Source organism: Tauraco erythrolophus, chromosome 2, assembly GCF_009769465.1.
Source record: "Tauraco erythrolophus isolate bTauEry1 chromosome 2, bTauEry1.pri, whole genome shotgun sequence".
In the NCBI taxonomy this organism is placed as follows: Eukaryota; Metazoa; Chordata; class Aves; order Musophagiformes; family Musophagidae; genus Tauraco; species Tauraco erythrolophus.
In genome coordinates this window covers 33,327,973-33,343,271 of record NC_141466.1, presented here as the reverse complement: position 1 = coordinate 33,343,271, position 15,299 = coordinate 33,327,973, and the positions used below count along the sequence as shown (strand labels likewise).

At 37.1% G+C, this 15,299-nt stretch overlaps 1 protein-coding gene across 9 annotated transcripts in view; it reads left to right on the top strand.

Annotated features, from left to right (window-relative positions):
- The window catches only part of DOP1A (DOP1 leucine zipper like protein A), a 71,273-nt gene that overhangs the window by 27,931 nt on the left and 28,043 nt on the right, over positions 1–15,299 (top strand). For 8 of the 9 annotated variants that reach the window (XM_086631338.1, XM_086631339.1, XM_086631337.1 and 5 more), the window contains 7 exons: positions 861–981; positions 1,736–1,855; positions 4,830–4,944; positions 5,829–6,062; positions 8,328–8,952; positions 12,171–12,445; positions 13,122–13,274. In XM_086631338.1, the coding sequence (XP_086487464.1) occupies positions 861–981; positions 1,736–1,855; positions 4,830–4,944; positions 5,829–6,062; positions 8,328–8,952; positions 12,171–12,445; positions 13,122–13,274 (1,643 nt within the window). Of the gene's footprint in view, positions 1–860; positions 982–1,735; positions 1,856–4,829; positions 4,945–5,394; positions 5,425–5,828; positions 6,063–8,327; positions 8,953–12,170; positions 12,446–13,121; positions 13,275–15,299 lie in introns of all 9 variants that reach the window. The other variant, XM_086631336.1, reaches the window with a different exon arrangement.

Below are 15,299 nucleotides of genomic sequence, written 5' to 3'. Positions count from 1 at the left end.
AGAGTGGTACAGCAATAGGAGCAGCAATTGAGCTGGGTGCCTCTGGAGAGGGATTTATACCCTTGAGGTCTATGTACCTGTTCTTCATGCACTGTTTACATGCCTTGCACATGCCTGTTGTTCCAATGGTAATTTTTAATCTGGGATCTTCCTTGTTCCTTGTTGGATTCTTTCTCTGTCTTCAGGCAGGCTGTTAGCTGTTTCTTATTTAGATGGGCTGTAGTTTCTGCTGATGGTTGTGGTCCCCTTATCTTCCAGCTTGCACTGGTCTCAGGGCCTCCCTTCATGTAACTAGGCAACAGTTCAAGATAAGTTCAGCTTTCCTAGGTGAAAGTTTGCAGCTTGTGGCCTAAGGCTGCAGCAAGTTTAGCTACTAATGCTAAACAAAGCTATTAATCCTAACAATTCTTAACAGAGCTAAGCAAGATTATTCAGACAATAGAATACAGTTAAAAGAATTTTACAGTTAAAAGAATCAGTTAACCAAACTTAATCTGCAACACATTTACATGTTACTAAGCTGAGCTAATAATCCCTCAAAGAGGATGTGTTGGCTTGAATATGGGCTCTACTGGTGCGACTGCCTAGCTTTTGAACGAGGTGTGTTTGTGTCCAGCCACTGCTGTACACACCCTGTGTGGGCGAAGAACTCTGCTCGTGCTCTGTATACTCCCAGGTATTAAAATTGCCTGTGTGTTTCTGGAATGCAAAAAACCTTCTGAAATTGAGGTAGTTTACGAAATGGAACAGAAGGAATTCTAATGGTTTCAGCGGCCAAAGCTAGCTGATGTTTTGGATAGTTTTCAGATGTGGGCTGTTATATAGTGCGTAAGACTCTGATTGCTGGTATTTCCCCCTAGGCCCTGCCATCCTAGAGGATGTATTGATTGAAGTGTTTCGAACATTATACACACAGTGCAAAGCAGAACTGGAGCTTCAGGCAGAACCTTCTTTCAACAAAGATCACACACAGCTAAGCAGGTGAATAATGAGTGTAATGCATTTTGTATTAAATAATGTATCTTTTTGATGCTGAAACCATGTCTGTGAAGCCTGGGAGACTGTGACCTGGTTTCGTCATGTTACAGGATCCATTGACATTTCTTGCAACTTCTGTGTTCAATGAAAAGATCTGAAGGGCTATGGCTTTGTTATTTGGCTTTGTTATTGATTTTTAAAAAATATTTAGCATACATTTTACCCTTTATCCATGACAAAAAATACTTACATGGTACAGCTGGAAGTCAATATATCAATGGTGTAGATTAGTTGTGACATTCTTTACGTTTGTGTTCTTTGGAGAAAAAAACCTAAACAATGGACTGATGAGCTTTCTTGTAGAGGAAAACTGAAGAGTGCTACAAGACAGCCAGAGAGGGAGATAAAAAGAGTCTCAAGATTTGAGTTTAGTATCTTAAAAGTTGGAGAAAAGAGGGAAATTCAAAGCTTGGGGGGAGAAACAACTGTAGAATGATCATGGGAGAACAGATCTATTAAAAATATGGTTAGAAGACAAATAATAAAGAAAGGATAGAGAAGAAACCTGTCAACTGTGAAAAGATGGTGATACGAGGAGCCTGCCAATATACTGAGCCCTAGAGCAACAACCACTGTAGGGATAAGGGGAGGATAATTTCTCTGTTAACTGGCAGTGGGTAAACTCACAGTGGTCTGTAGTTACATAACTCGGAAATTAAGTGTAAAAATATAAAATGTTCTTTTTATTTTCTTTCAGCAAACTGAGAGAAAACAAGAAAACAGCAGAATTGATTAAAACTGCCAATCTCCTCTTTAATTCCTTTGAGCCTTACTATATGTGGGATTACATTGCTCGTTGGTTTGAAGAATGTTGTAGGTAGGTTGTAATACTTAATGTCTGTCTGTGTACAGTTGAAGTTGACTTTTGTTTTATAAGCTTTTTTTTTTTCCAAAGAAGTTAGGCTGATGTGATCATTTAGTAAGTCTTTTTCTTCCCCATTCCTTTAACTTTGATCTTTTGATGAATTTCAGTCAGATGTGATTGGTGATCTCAGCAGTGTGAGCTTACAAACTCTGTGTCTGGGTAAAATCAAGAGACAGAAGTAGCACCTCTGCTGAAGGGAAGACTCCAGTGTGATCTCAAAGCTATTTGTTTTGTTCTCTCTGTTCAGTACAGGATTACTCACTGGATACCTAGCAAACCAGTCAGCTTTACCAAGAGTGACTTGTGCAATGTGTTATCTTTTGCCTTGCACATTTAGAGAAGAAAAATTGTGGTAGTCCTGTACCTGGCAAGGAGGGCTACGGGAGGGAACACCGTAAATAAGGGAGAACTAAAAATATTAACAGGAGAGAGGAGGACCAAGGGACCTCAGGAGAGCAGGGATTGCTGTGGCAAAGGATAGATAATGTAAGGATTTCAAATGAAATTTGTAGAAAAAAAATATTTTATTGCTTATGGAATAACTTAGTAATATATTAAGGTATTTGAACACTAAGTTATCTAGGAGTCGACAGTGCTGTCGTAAGTAAAGAAAACTGTGTCTTGGGCTACATCAGGGGGAGTGTGGTAAGCAGGTGAAAGGAAGTTATTTCTTCTTTCACTTAGTGTTTCTAAGGTCACATGTGGAATATCGTGTCCAGCTTTGGGCACCCTGGTTGAGGAGGAGTGTTGAGAAACTGAAGAGGCTCTAGTAGAGGACTGCTAAGATGGTCAGAGTCATAGGACACTACATGGGAGGCTGAGGTAGATGAGTTTGGTTTAGCCTGGCAGAGTGAACTCAAATAGCAGCCTATGACTTCCTGAAGGATATTTACAAAGTTGATACAGCCACACTTTCAGTAGCTGCTGATGGTAAAACAAGGGGCAGCAACAACAAATGTTGGCTCAGAGGTTCATGTTGAACTTTCAGAAAAGCTTTGCTGGGAACATAGTGCAGCAGTGGAACAGGTTACCCAGGAAGGCTGTGGAGCTTGCTTGGGAGATTTCCAGGACTCTGCTAGACAAAAGTGTGGATGCATTTATCTAGCATTGTTAGCAGTCCTGCTCAGCATGAAAGGCTGAACTCGATGAAATCCCTTCCATTATGTCTATCACGTAATTTTTGTGTATTGGACTGAATTGCTAAAGAAAGCAGTCTGCAACCAACTAACAAGCAGGAGAGAATTTCTCTACATGTAAGTAGGTGTTACTATAAGCATGGGTACCAGATTGCCTTGTAATAAATAAATGGACTCTGGATAATGGGTTTAGTGTTGTGTTTTTTTTTCCTATATGAGCTGCTGTGCTATGTAAGTTATTGTCTTCCTGTTAGAAAACATAACACCATTAAGTGAAAACACAACCAGTTGGTTTTAAACTGTGACTTTGTAAGTTATCTTATATAATCTAGTCTGATGGATAAATCACAGTTATTACTTTTAGAGCAATTTAAATATCCCTCTGAATTTGTCTTAGGCTTTTTCTTATACACTAAAAATTAAAAATAGGGTTTCTTGTATCTAGTGTTTTCTCCCATCTAAGTATTGCTCACTGCTGTTGAGCCTTCTCGCAAAGCTATTTTTGATAAGCGGCTCAGTGAGTTGAATTCAAGTCATCCTTTATGAGGTATTACAGTTGAACAAATCTGTGAGTAATTTATGAAATGGTAGATTGTTGGGGAAGTTTCCCGGCTGCTACATGAGAAGCACCTGTGCCTCATCAAGACAGGTGCTGAGTCACGTTGGTTGGCTGGAGACCACGTGACTCAGCACCTGTCTTGATGAGGCACAGGTGCTTCTCATGTAGCAGCCGGGAAACTTCCCCAACAGTAGATCTTTCTGGGTAGGAGTACAGAGTGTGAAAAAGAATTTGTGTTATGACTTACAGAAAGGGACCATTTACTGAACTGTAAAAGAGGCTACTGGTTTTATGAAGATAATTATCTGTTGTTAGAGAGATGTACTGACCCAATGGAGGTGTGGGTTAAGTAGAGCACTACTTTTCAAACTTAGGTTACTGACAGAATGTCAGAAAGAAAATATGATTTTGAAAATCTTTTGATAAATACTTACTGTTTCAGACTTGGTTTCTGTAATGCTTCTCTTATTTCAAATAAATCCTTTTCTGAGTCATGGCATATACGTTCATGAACCCTTCCAAAACAGACGGAAAGGATTTCCTTAACTGACTTTGCTGAAAATGGGACACTGCCCTCACCATCCCCCCAGCACAATAAATGAGTTGAAGAAATAAAATATTATTCCTTTGTTCATATCCTTTGTTTATAATATTGTCAGATTGCAGCATGGTTTCACAGGAGATTTATGTTCTGTCTTACTGCACTCAGCAATAAAACTCACCAGATTATGAATTCTTGTCAATAGTAAAATAATGTGGTCAGCTGAAGCGGACATTTAGAAGAGCTTTTGTTTTCTTCTTGCACAGCTTTAAAGTTTAATGGACCTTTTATTTCACTTTGAGTTGTCTTTATTTCAAGTGCTTAATGCCTTGGGTTTAGATCTCTTCAAAATTACTGTGCTTCTGGTAACACTATCGCTTAATTCTATTTTTGGTGGCCATGCTCATACTAGAAATTATTACTGTATGTGATGGAGTCATAAATGCAATTTTCTGTAGCCTGAATTTCCTTATTTTATGAATGGAGACTGGTTTACAGTGAAAGGCTGGTTGCTGCTTTTTCTAAAAGTGTGCAGTGGGGTCAAAAGAGCTACTTAAACAAATAAGTAATATTTCATTTTATTGTTATAAGGATTATCCCTGATGAGTTCAGCTTTGCATTAAGTTACAGAAACACAGTCAATGTAAGGGGAAGGGAAAAATGTCGTGAAACACTATTTGTATTTTGCAGGAGGACATTACATGCCAGACTTCAAACTGGGCCTGGAAGTGGTAGTGAGCAATCTGAATTACCCCTGACAAATTTCTGCTTGTTAGTGGATTTTCTGTTGGATATAGTTTCTTTGGTAAGAATTGCTTTATTCATTGCTAATACTGAGATTTTTGTATATTTGTACTCTAAAGAAATACTGTATCTGCTTTATTAATTGTTTTTCCTGAAAATATATTGCCATAAATTGGTGGACACTTTTAGAAGATGTTTTGGTTTCATTGTATAATTCTTGATAGACTGATTATCGGATATAACCAAAGTGGTTTTTTGTGATGCTTATACTTGAAAATTTTTGTCTGTCCTGTATTTCTTTTCTCTAAAACTACACTGTATTTGTTACAAATATGGTCTTTTGTAGTTCGATATGCAAGTTTAGGTGTCCATCTTTCTTTTAAGGCTCTTTTAAATGTCACGATAAGATGTATCTTCTTTTTCTATTGGCAATGCTTAGTGTAGCAAAGACTGTTGGAACTGTTTTTTCTATACCTGTCTTTCCTCAATTCTTTGCTTTCTCATTTCAAAGCCTACTAGAAGTATGAGAGTGCTGTGTCAGGTATGGCAATCAGCCTGTTTTCCATTTAGTTCTTAACTTGTTTATCTTTAATTCTTAAATTTCTATGTTAAGGTTATTAAAATAATAGTAGTAGCATTTTTTAGCCTTGATGTTGTGTTTCGTAATGTGTTTGTTGTGTAATAAGCAAGATGTAAACATCTGAGAAAGAGCTATATATATATTTATATTTATTGGTTACCCAACTCTAAAGTTAATTTTGTACGTTTTTTTAAGTGAAGCATGTGTTTCTTATTCTTGGATATTAAGATTTTAATTTTCCTTTTTCCATGCTTTATATGTTTAGAACACAGTTAAGCAAATGATAAAGTACGACTGTTATAGAAAATAACTTACAAGGTGGAATTTGTGTTACAATTAATGAAGTTTTACTATTACTTTGTTAGGAGACTTACATCGAAATACAGACAGAACACTTGCCTCAGCTGTTGCTCAGGATGATTTCTGCATTGACAAGCCACCTTCATACTTTGCACTTGTCTGAGCTTACTGATTCTCTCAGGCTCTGCTCGAAGATCCTTAGTAAGGTTCAACCTCCATTGCTATCTGCTGGTACAGATGGTATCCTGCAGCTTCCAAGTGGACACAGCAGCTCCATCAAAGAATGGGAAAATAAAAAGGTAACTGATTATGTTGTGCAGCATCTTGGAAAAATACTTTGTGTGGAAAGGAAAAGTGGACTTTCTAAGCCTGTGCTGAACCACCTACAAGACTTTCATTAAATTTAGTTTAATATACAATACATGTGAAACTTGAATCATCAAAAGAAACTATAATTGCGCACTTCATTATGGTAAAAGGTCTTGATTCTTAAGCAGTTTTATCTAGTTATTCAGATTTTCAGGTTATGCTCAAATTCTGGAATGGCTAGTGATTAGGATGTCAGACAGCAAGACAGCTTCTGGGCCTGTTAGATCTTAGGCAACATCTGCCATCACCGCTAAGAAGGCTAGATGAGAAATATGTGGGCATGTTTTTCACCTGCATTTACTCCCACTGGTCCATGCATTTCTGTTTAAGTCACATTTCACCTCACATTCTCACCAGGAAGCAGAGACTGTGCTACCAATTACCAACAAGATTATAGGGGGTTAGAGCAGCCCAAAAAGCTGCAATGGGTTCTTTTTGGAGTAGAAATCATTCATCAGATTTTTTGTGTATTCTGAACTGATGAGGAATTAAGGCACACAATGACTTGTGAAGAACTATTGTTGCTGGAGCAACATTTCTTTCTTATTTCTAGGAGGTGATATTTTTTGTTGTTGTTGCAAATGGTTAGTAGTTTTTAAATTAGAGTTTATTTCTTCTTTTATAATTATAAAACTTTTGTATTTGAAAGAAATCCCCAACTTCCAAATCTCTGGATTATTATATAAAAAGATGCTAGTTAGTTAAAGTTGTACCATATATATATCTATGAATTAAAGATTCCAGCCACATTTAATAGACAATTTTTTAAGTGAAAGAGCATAAATTTTAATGAGAAATTGAGCTGGCTTTGTTAATATAAATGTGGAAGTGGGAAAAATGGTTTTTAGATATGAAAGATTTTATTCTTCATTTACAGCTCCACAGTTCACTTGTTAAAGGTGCTTTGACAACTTATAGTTGTAATATTAAATGACACTGATCCTGCCTTCCTAATGAGACAAAACTTTAATTGTCGTGGTTCTTCTATCAGTAGTATATCTAAACAGTTATTAGGTTAAAATAATTTAATATCTAATGTGATTATTTACGTGTGCACTAGGAACTTCAAAAGCACAATCAGAGAAACACATACTTTTTCCTACTCACTCAAGTCTCCCTGTTCTTCTTGGCTGACATCTCCTTTTTGTCTCCTTTGCCTGCAGGCATTTTTTACTCCTTTATGACTGCAGCAGTTTCTGATTAATGGATAAATATCTTGTCCTGCTGTAGAACATACTAAAATCTAAAGTATTAAAAGAATCTTCCTACCTAAAGTGACCATAAGCAACGTAGCTCAATGTTCTGCTTCCTGCTGGAAGTAAGGGGGTTTTTCATGTATGAATATCTTGGTTTATGATGCTGTATAAATTAATAATACCTGTGCCTGTGCATTTCAGCATTCTTTCAATAAAAACAGACAGTATTATGATATGAAGAAACTGTTAAAAACAACAATATCTAAAGTATTTTACTTGATAAACAATGCTTTTTATTTTTTATAATTAACTCGGTCTGGCAAGCTTACTGAAACACCAAACATTATTTTGCATCAAGTGTATCTATATGAATAGATTTAGAATCATAGAATCATAGAATGGTTAGGGTTGGAAGGGACCTCAAAGATCATCCAGTTCCAGCCCCCCTACCATGGGCAGGGACACCCTCCACTACACCAGGTTGCCCAAAGCCACATCCAACGTGGCCTTGAACACTTCCAGGGATGGGGCATCTACAGCTTCTCTGGGCAACTTGTTCCAGTGCCTCACCACCCTCAATGTAAAAAATTTCTTCCTTATATCTAATCTAAATCTGCCCTTTTTCAGTTTAAATCCATTGCCCCTTGTCCTATCACTACGCACCCTTGTAAAAAGTCCCTCTCCAGCTTTCCTGTAGGCCCCCTTTAAGTACTGGAAAGCTGCAATAAGATCACCCCGGAGCCTTCTCTTCTCCAGGCTGAACAGCCCCAACTCTCTCAGCCTGTCTTCATAGGAGAGGTGTTCCACCTCTCTGATCATCTTCGTGGCCCTCCTCTGGACTCGCTTCAGCAGCTCCATGTCCTTCTTGTGTTGGGAAGAAGGAAAAAAAAAACCTGTGGAATAAAATTGTTGCTTTCAATTGGAGCGGCAAATAAATGTTTTCTCACTAGGACCTAAATAACCCATTTTGAACAGTCATTAATCTTTTATTTCACTCAGGTCCCGTCAGTTTCACTTGAAAATCCTAATGATGTGTTTGAAGATGGTGAAAATCCTCCAAGCAGTCGATCATCAGAAAGTGGATTCACCGAGTTTGTACAATACCAGGCAGATACAGCTGATGACATTGACAGAGCACTGAATGAAGGTCACGGTGCACCTAGCATTCCTATTATTGGTAGCACATCCTCAGAGACTGAGACAGCATCAACTGTGGGATCTGAGGAAACCATTGTACAGCCTCCTTCCATAATGACACAAGGGACAGCAGCTCGAAGTGGGAAAACAATCCAAAAGACTGCAATGCAGTGCTGTTTGGAGTACGTCCAACAGTTTTTAACCAGATTTATCAACCTGTATATTATTCAGAGTAATTCCTTGTCTCAGCCCTTAGGGGCAGAGGTTCCAGTAGACCTCACTAGAGAGCAAGTACAGACTGCAAAATGGGACAGAGAATCACAAGTTGATGCTAAGGTGAAGAAAACAAACAAGAAAAAACCACCGAAAGAATACCTTCCTGCCTTTATTGCTGCTTGTCAGCTGTATCTTGAATGTTCAAGCTTTCCCATTTACATTGCTGAAGGAAACCGCACTTCGGAATTACATCCTGGGAAGCCTGAAGTTGGTAAGCTGCACTGTTCTGTGTTCTTTGCTTTTAAAATATTTATTTTTTTATAAAAAAAAAAAGTAATAGTATTTATGCTTTGTGTGTGTAGCTGTTTGCAGTTCCTCTCAGAAATGTAAGTTTCCTTCTGTATCAATTGTTTTGCTTTTTGGAAACTAAACTATTTTCTCTTAGATTTTAAGAATATTGCTGGCATGATATTTGACACTAACTAATATTGGGGTGACAAATACAAATTATGCAAACTGAAGCCTGAGAGTAGAATCTAGATTTTCAGATGTTCCTCTTTTCTGTGTGGATCCACAATATTTTCTTTGTCATATTTTGTAATAGCCACAGCTGACTTCGAGTATGTTTTTATCTTGATTTTAGCAATTTTAGGTTGATGTGCACATTGATCACTTTGTACAATGCATGGTAATTATAACCTTCTGTCCAATAAAAATCATACCAGATAAGAAATTAATTCATTTTACTTTGCTCCTATTAAAGGAACAGTTCTTGCAAACAATTCTTCTAGCTACAGTTGCATTAGAAAACAAAATAAAAACGATGGGTTTTGTGAAGTGTCAGGGTGTTCACAGATAGGTGAACACATTCATATACGGCTACAGAAATGTGATTAAAACGTTGACAGTTCTGGGTAACTGTAAAATGAGACATTTTAGATGGAAAATCCTCTTTGCAGTTTGTAAATTCTTCAATTTACAGTTCTAATTTTGGTTCCACTTCTGATCTGTAGCTTTAGAGGTACTGCCTTAAAATGGTATCATGCTGGATATGCTGGAGGCATGCAAGAAATAGTTACAATAATTTTGGCCACTGTCACGGTCATCTTCTGTGGCTTTATTTTTTCTAGGAAGCTTCATGGTTGCAGCTTTTTGTTCTTTCAAAATCTCTTAAAGGCTAAGCGGTGGGCACTGCTTGGAGATGAATAGTTTTTTGGCTTTTGGAAACAAGCATGTTAATATGACATGACTGCTTCTTCTATTCCCGTAGAATAGATGTCGTCTTTAAGATGTGTTGTGTGTGTCTTTGTCGTACAGCCAGGAGCACAGCATATCTTTGTCTTTGTGAGGTCCAGACATACCAAATATTTGTCAGTTGAAGACACCTTGGTTACAGCTGTTTGTTAAGTAAAGGTATTGCAATGCTGAAGGGCTGCTACCTTTTGTAAAAGATCTAGCACAGGACATTTGTGCTTCTATAGCATGACCCTGAAAAATGTGACGGTGGTGTTTATTTTCTTTTTCCAAACACTAGCAGCCTACACAGGAGTGTTGTGGCAGAAGCCTAAAAATATTTTTAAAATCTGCTGTTCGCTTATTACTTTTCTGTGGATGTAACACTTTTGATTGTCGCTGCCTTGTAAACTCTAAAGCAGAAAGACTCTAGAGCTTGAGTGATGTGCCTTGTATGAAGGCAGTGATTCTATGAATCTTTTCACTTCAATTAAATGTCTTGGATTTGCGTTTCTTGGTCATCATCTGAACTTTCCCATTTGTGATGTTGCATTTGCATTCTATTAAACAGTGTGGCTTTGAGGAATACGCATAAATTGTAGGTGGCTGAAATCAACAGGAAGGATTTTGTTTCAAATGTAAACATCTGTTGTACAGAATGGCAGAGCAGAAGGGAATAGCAATGGCAGTGGGGCTGCATAGCTGTCCCGGGAGTCCTGCTTCCCGGAACAGAGAATACTGGTGGAACAGAGAATGAAGAATGGGAGAAGGTAGTTACCATAATTTGCACACCTGCCTTTTCTTCATCTATTGATACATTTTTCTACTGCGGAAGAGACTAGTTCTGTTGAAGCATTCCTAAATTTGGAACATGCTTTTGATGGGTTGCATTAGTGATGTGACCCAATTGCCTTTAATCAACGGTGATATTCATTAGTCTGTTTATTTGAAGGAGCCAAATTAATCTGATATTAATAGAAAATTAATTGTGCTTAAATTTTGCTGTATGCTTAATTTCATATATAAATGTGTGCTATTTTTCACTGAAGCAGTTAAAAAGGGAACTGAGTCAAGCACAGAAGAATGTTTATATCTGTAAACTGTAGAACATTATGTGGAATTGTTAGGTATATTTAGGCTCCAATTTACACTGCAAAAATTAACAATTGTGGATATAAATTAGAAATTAAATCTTCCTTAATTCTGAATAGATGCTGTATTAGTGCCTATTAGATAACACTTCTTCACTGTGTTTGATTCTAGAAAACGTTTGCCTGTTTTAAGAATATGATCAATAGAGTCATTTTGAAGTTTTAAGAAAAATTACTTTGATGCCTCTAGAATAAAAAGGTGCATCATTCACTTGGAGAGCTGACTGGGCTTTAGAGAAAGACACTTGCATTATCAGGCCAGCGTATGATATTAAATGAGGGAATGGTAAGAAGGAGAAAACAACTGCCTATAGTGAAAGCAGAGTATGATCTAGTAAGATCAAGTTTCTGCCACCCAAAACATCAGTTTTCAAATACTTTTAAAGTGTTGCCAGGAAAATCTCTTTCTCTTTTTTTTTTGTCAGTTTAAAGTTAGTTTTTACATATATATATATATACACACACACGCGCGTAAAGAAATATAAATGTATATAAATGCATATGTGTAAATAATTACATATGATAATATAGATAATATCATATAAAAATATATGTGTGTGTAAATAATAGCATATTATAATATATATCATATAGCATATCAATATATGTGTAAATAATTACATATTATATATCATAAGATATATTAAAAACATATTAATTGTTATATATATAAAACACTACAGAATTATTCCAGACTGCAAACTGCAATGTTGAGACTTGATTCCTGGTCATCAATTTCTTGAAGGAGGAAAGTCAATGTGCAAACTACTAAAGTCTAGTTTTGTCTAAAACACAAAATCGTGTGGATGCAATTCCATAAGATTTATTTTTCTCATTCTTGTTGAAATTTTCCTATTTATTTTTGGTTACTAAATATTTGAAGTGATACAATATTGAATTCTTAGTTAGATTATTTTAAAGATAGAGCTACATGAAGAAGTATCTCTCTGCTGCATACACTTTCCTAAACCCATACAATAGGCAGGTTGAAATATGAATGATAAAGGACAATTGTACATGTAGTTATATGTACAATCTGTAAGAGGAAATATTCATAACATTTAAAATTGTTAAATGAATGTATCACCCGTGATTTTTATTTCAGACTGTGAACAAGTACAACCTCCTCTGTGGCTGCAGACTTTAATGAATGCTTGCAAGCAAGGAAGCAATTTCAGTGTTCAGGGAGTTACTATTTCCCTTGTGATGGACTTGGTTGGATTGACTCAGTCTGTTGCTCTTGTCACTGGAGAAAATCCGAACAGTGTGGAAACTGCTCAGCCTCTCAGCCCTAACCAGGGAAGAGTGGCTGTGGTCATCAGACCTCCTCTTACTCAAGGCAATTTGAGATATATGGCTGAAAAGACAGATTTCTTCAAGGTACAATGCACTATCTCTTTCCTGTTTTCTTGAGACTTCTTTTCCTGGCTGGTGAAGACTGACAGTCTTGGTCACTTTGCCATCCTTGGTATGGTTAAACCAAATTTTCTTGCTGAGTATTTTGCTAACAGTTGTAATCTGTGTTAGATTCTAAATCGGAATACATAGTAAGTTTTCCCACTGTGATTGTCTTACTGACTGTTTGGGTGAAAATTCTAGTTTGAATGAATATTTTTAAAATATAAATAAAACTTGATTGAATAGCGTCATTAATAAGCAAAGATATGAAACTGAGAAATGTGTAATGCAGGACTCTGGTAAACCACAATCTCTGCATTTGTGTAATTTATGTAAGAAATTATGTACAAAAGATAATCAGCAGCAGGGTATATAACGTAGTTAATTATATTTCAATGACAATTTACTTCTGGAAATGTCTGTGAGTTCTGACTCCTAACAGGAATTTTTATGTAGTAAGTTATTGTAGCATTTCAAACAGTTCTTTATCTTCATACGAACAAAAAATGAACAGTTTTATAGATTGCCTGTTGGTCATACGGTGTCATCAGGTATAATGTCTCCCATCATTGTGTAGTGTTCAACGTAGTCTAGAGCAAAACAAGGCGTGATACTCATTCACTCGTGTCTTTTCCAACTTTTATTTTCATGTACAAAGCATATAGCTTTAACTCTTTGGGACCAGCTGGGTGATGGAACTCCTCAGCATCATCAAAAGAGTGTGGAGCTCTTCTACCAGCTGCACAACCTTGTTCCCTCTTCCAGCATTTGTGAAGATGTTATTAGTCAGCAGCTGACTCACAGAGACAAGGCAAGTTGTTCATATGTTTACTAAAAGATAAGTATATAGCTATAGAAATATATTTAGAAGAAGGACTCAGTGCCTCAGAGGAGTGCATAAATAACTTCAATAGTGGAAAAATTGTTGCCTTACATTGATTGTTTCTAACATGAAAAATACTCTTATCGTTTACTTGCGTGCAGAACATCAGATTCGTCCACCCTCTGACACTGCCACCCTCTTTCCTATATTCCTACTCACAAGAAACCTTAACCTTATGTCTGTAGTTGTTGAACCCTGTTTTCATGACATTTTGGTGTTTCACAAACCTATGAAAGGTGTTCATAACAGTAGTAATTGAATATAGATTTTCTGGATTCCATTCCAGTTGTCCTAACCATTCTTCTTTCCCTGTACAGCTCCATCAAATTTAAGCACGCTTTCTTTTGCTGTGTCCTAACCAACTGTAATTCAGTCCTCTGGTGTGCTCCCTCTTATTTCATCGAATTCTTGCATCTTGTCTAATAATTTATCCTAATATAACATCTAGACTTTCTGCTTCCTTTCCTCCACAGAACTTGGAGAAGGAGCAACAGCCAGGATATTGTCATCGCCCTGTCTCTGTTGTTTTTTTTTATAGTGGGGTTGGATTGCTTCTTTCTTAAGACAGTCATGAGTGGTACCCTTTATCTTTCTATCCTTTTGCTTTCTGTTTTCTCTCTCCCTCAGCTGAGGTGTCCTTACTGCCTTTCTCTGTGTCACTGCCTTCTTTTTACGGTTTGAGATCTGTTTTCAGTTCCTTTCCCTTTCTGTGAGACACATCCTTATGAATCTGCTGTGTTTGATATTATTAACTTCCTGCTTCAGCCTTAATTCCATTTCTCTTTTAAGCAGCAGTGATTTGAGGGGTTTTTTTTTGGCTTTCTGACCATTTTTATGTATTATCTGATTCTGTCTCTTTTTGTAAGAGTTAATGTAAATATAAGACAAAAGAGCAGCTTGTAATTATTAAGATTTTATTTTATTTCCAGGTCCCGAGTGCTGTGATGTGTATTTCTGAGCTCCCTCTTCTGACACTTGTCTCATTATTTCCAGCTACAGTGTTTCTGTGAAATTGTTTTCCCCTGTTGGGAAGCTGAGGAATTGCAATAACTAGATACTTTGAGTGAAGAGGCTTCTGTACAATTCTCCAATCTCATGCAGCCCTTCTCTAGTCTGGTTATTCATTCTTAAAAGATTTGAATTCTGACTGTTTGCCAATTCTAGAGGGCAATTAATAAGCTGTTCTAACAGTAATTGCCAGTTTTCTGTGCATCTGTGTGTTTGAGAAGCGTGCTTGCCTGCTCGCCTCTGACTGACATGGCAGCTGGGTTGTGAGTTGTCTGTGCATTGCTTTGCAGTATGCTGCTGAGACTGCTCTTTTTTTGAAGGTCTTTACTTTCTGTCTTTGTCTTATGTCAAAAGCCATGGGCGTTTGAACAGAACCTCTCCCGTGATCAGAGAGCTACTTTGCCTCTGGTAACAGAGGTTTCTTGTTATTACTTTGTTGCTTGTCCTGTCTCCTGTTCTGCTACCACAGGTTATAATGTTTGCTCATGACCCAACTTGGTGGGTTTCTCCCATTCCTTATTGCTACTCAAAGGTCTTATCTCATTGCTGGCTGTCTTTCAGAAGTGATCTCGGCTATCCTATTGGTTACCTCTGTTTTGCCATCAGTTTAGCTAATGCAAGTACAGTAGTATTTTCAAAATCTTTTGAAGCTTGCAGATGTTCAGATTGTTGACAAACAGTGTTTCTTTTAGGTCTGTGATGAGCCTGTGTAGTTTCATGCTAGACAAAGGAGGCTTTTCAGCGTTCAGCAACAGACTTATGTAGGAGGCTTTATCTCTTATCAAAAGTTATGCTCTGCTTCCCAATATATAAAGCACATGCTTTACTATTGTTAGCAGGAGTTCTACTTGTCATGACAGGTACTCTATCTTTTCTTTTTTTTCTCTCTCCTAGAAATTTATTTCAGGTAGAGGCTGTCGATTTGACATTTGAGTTGATACCTTT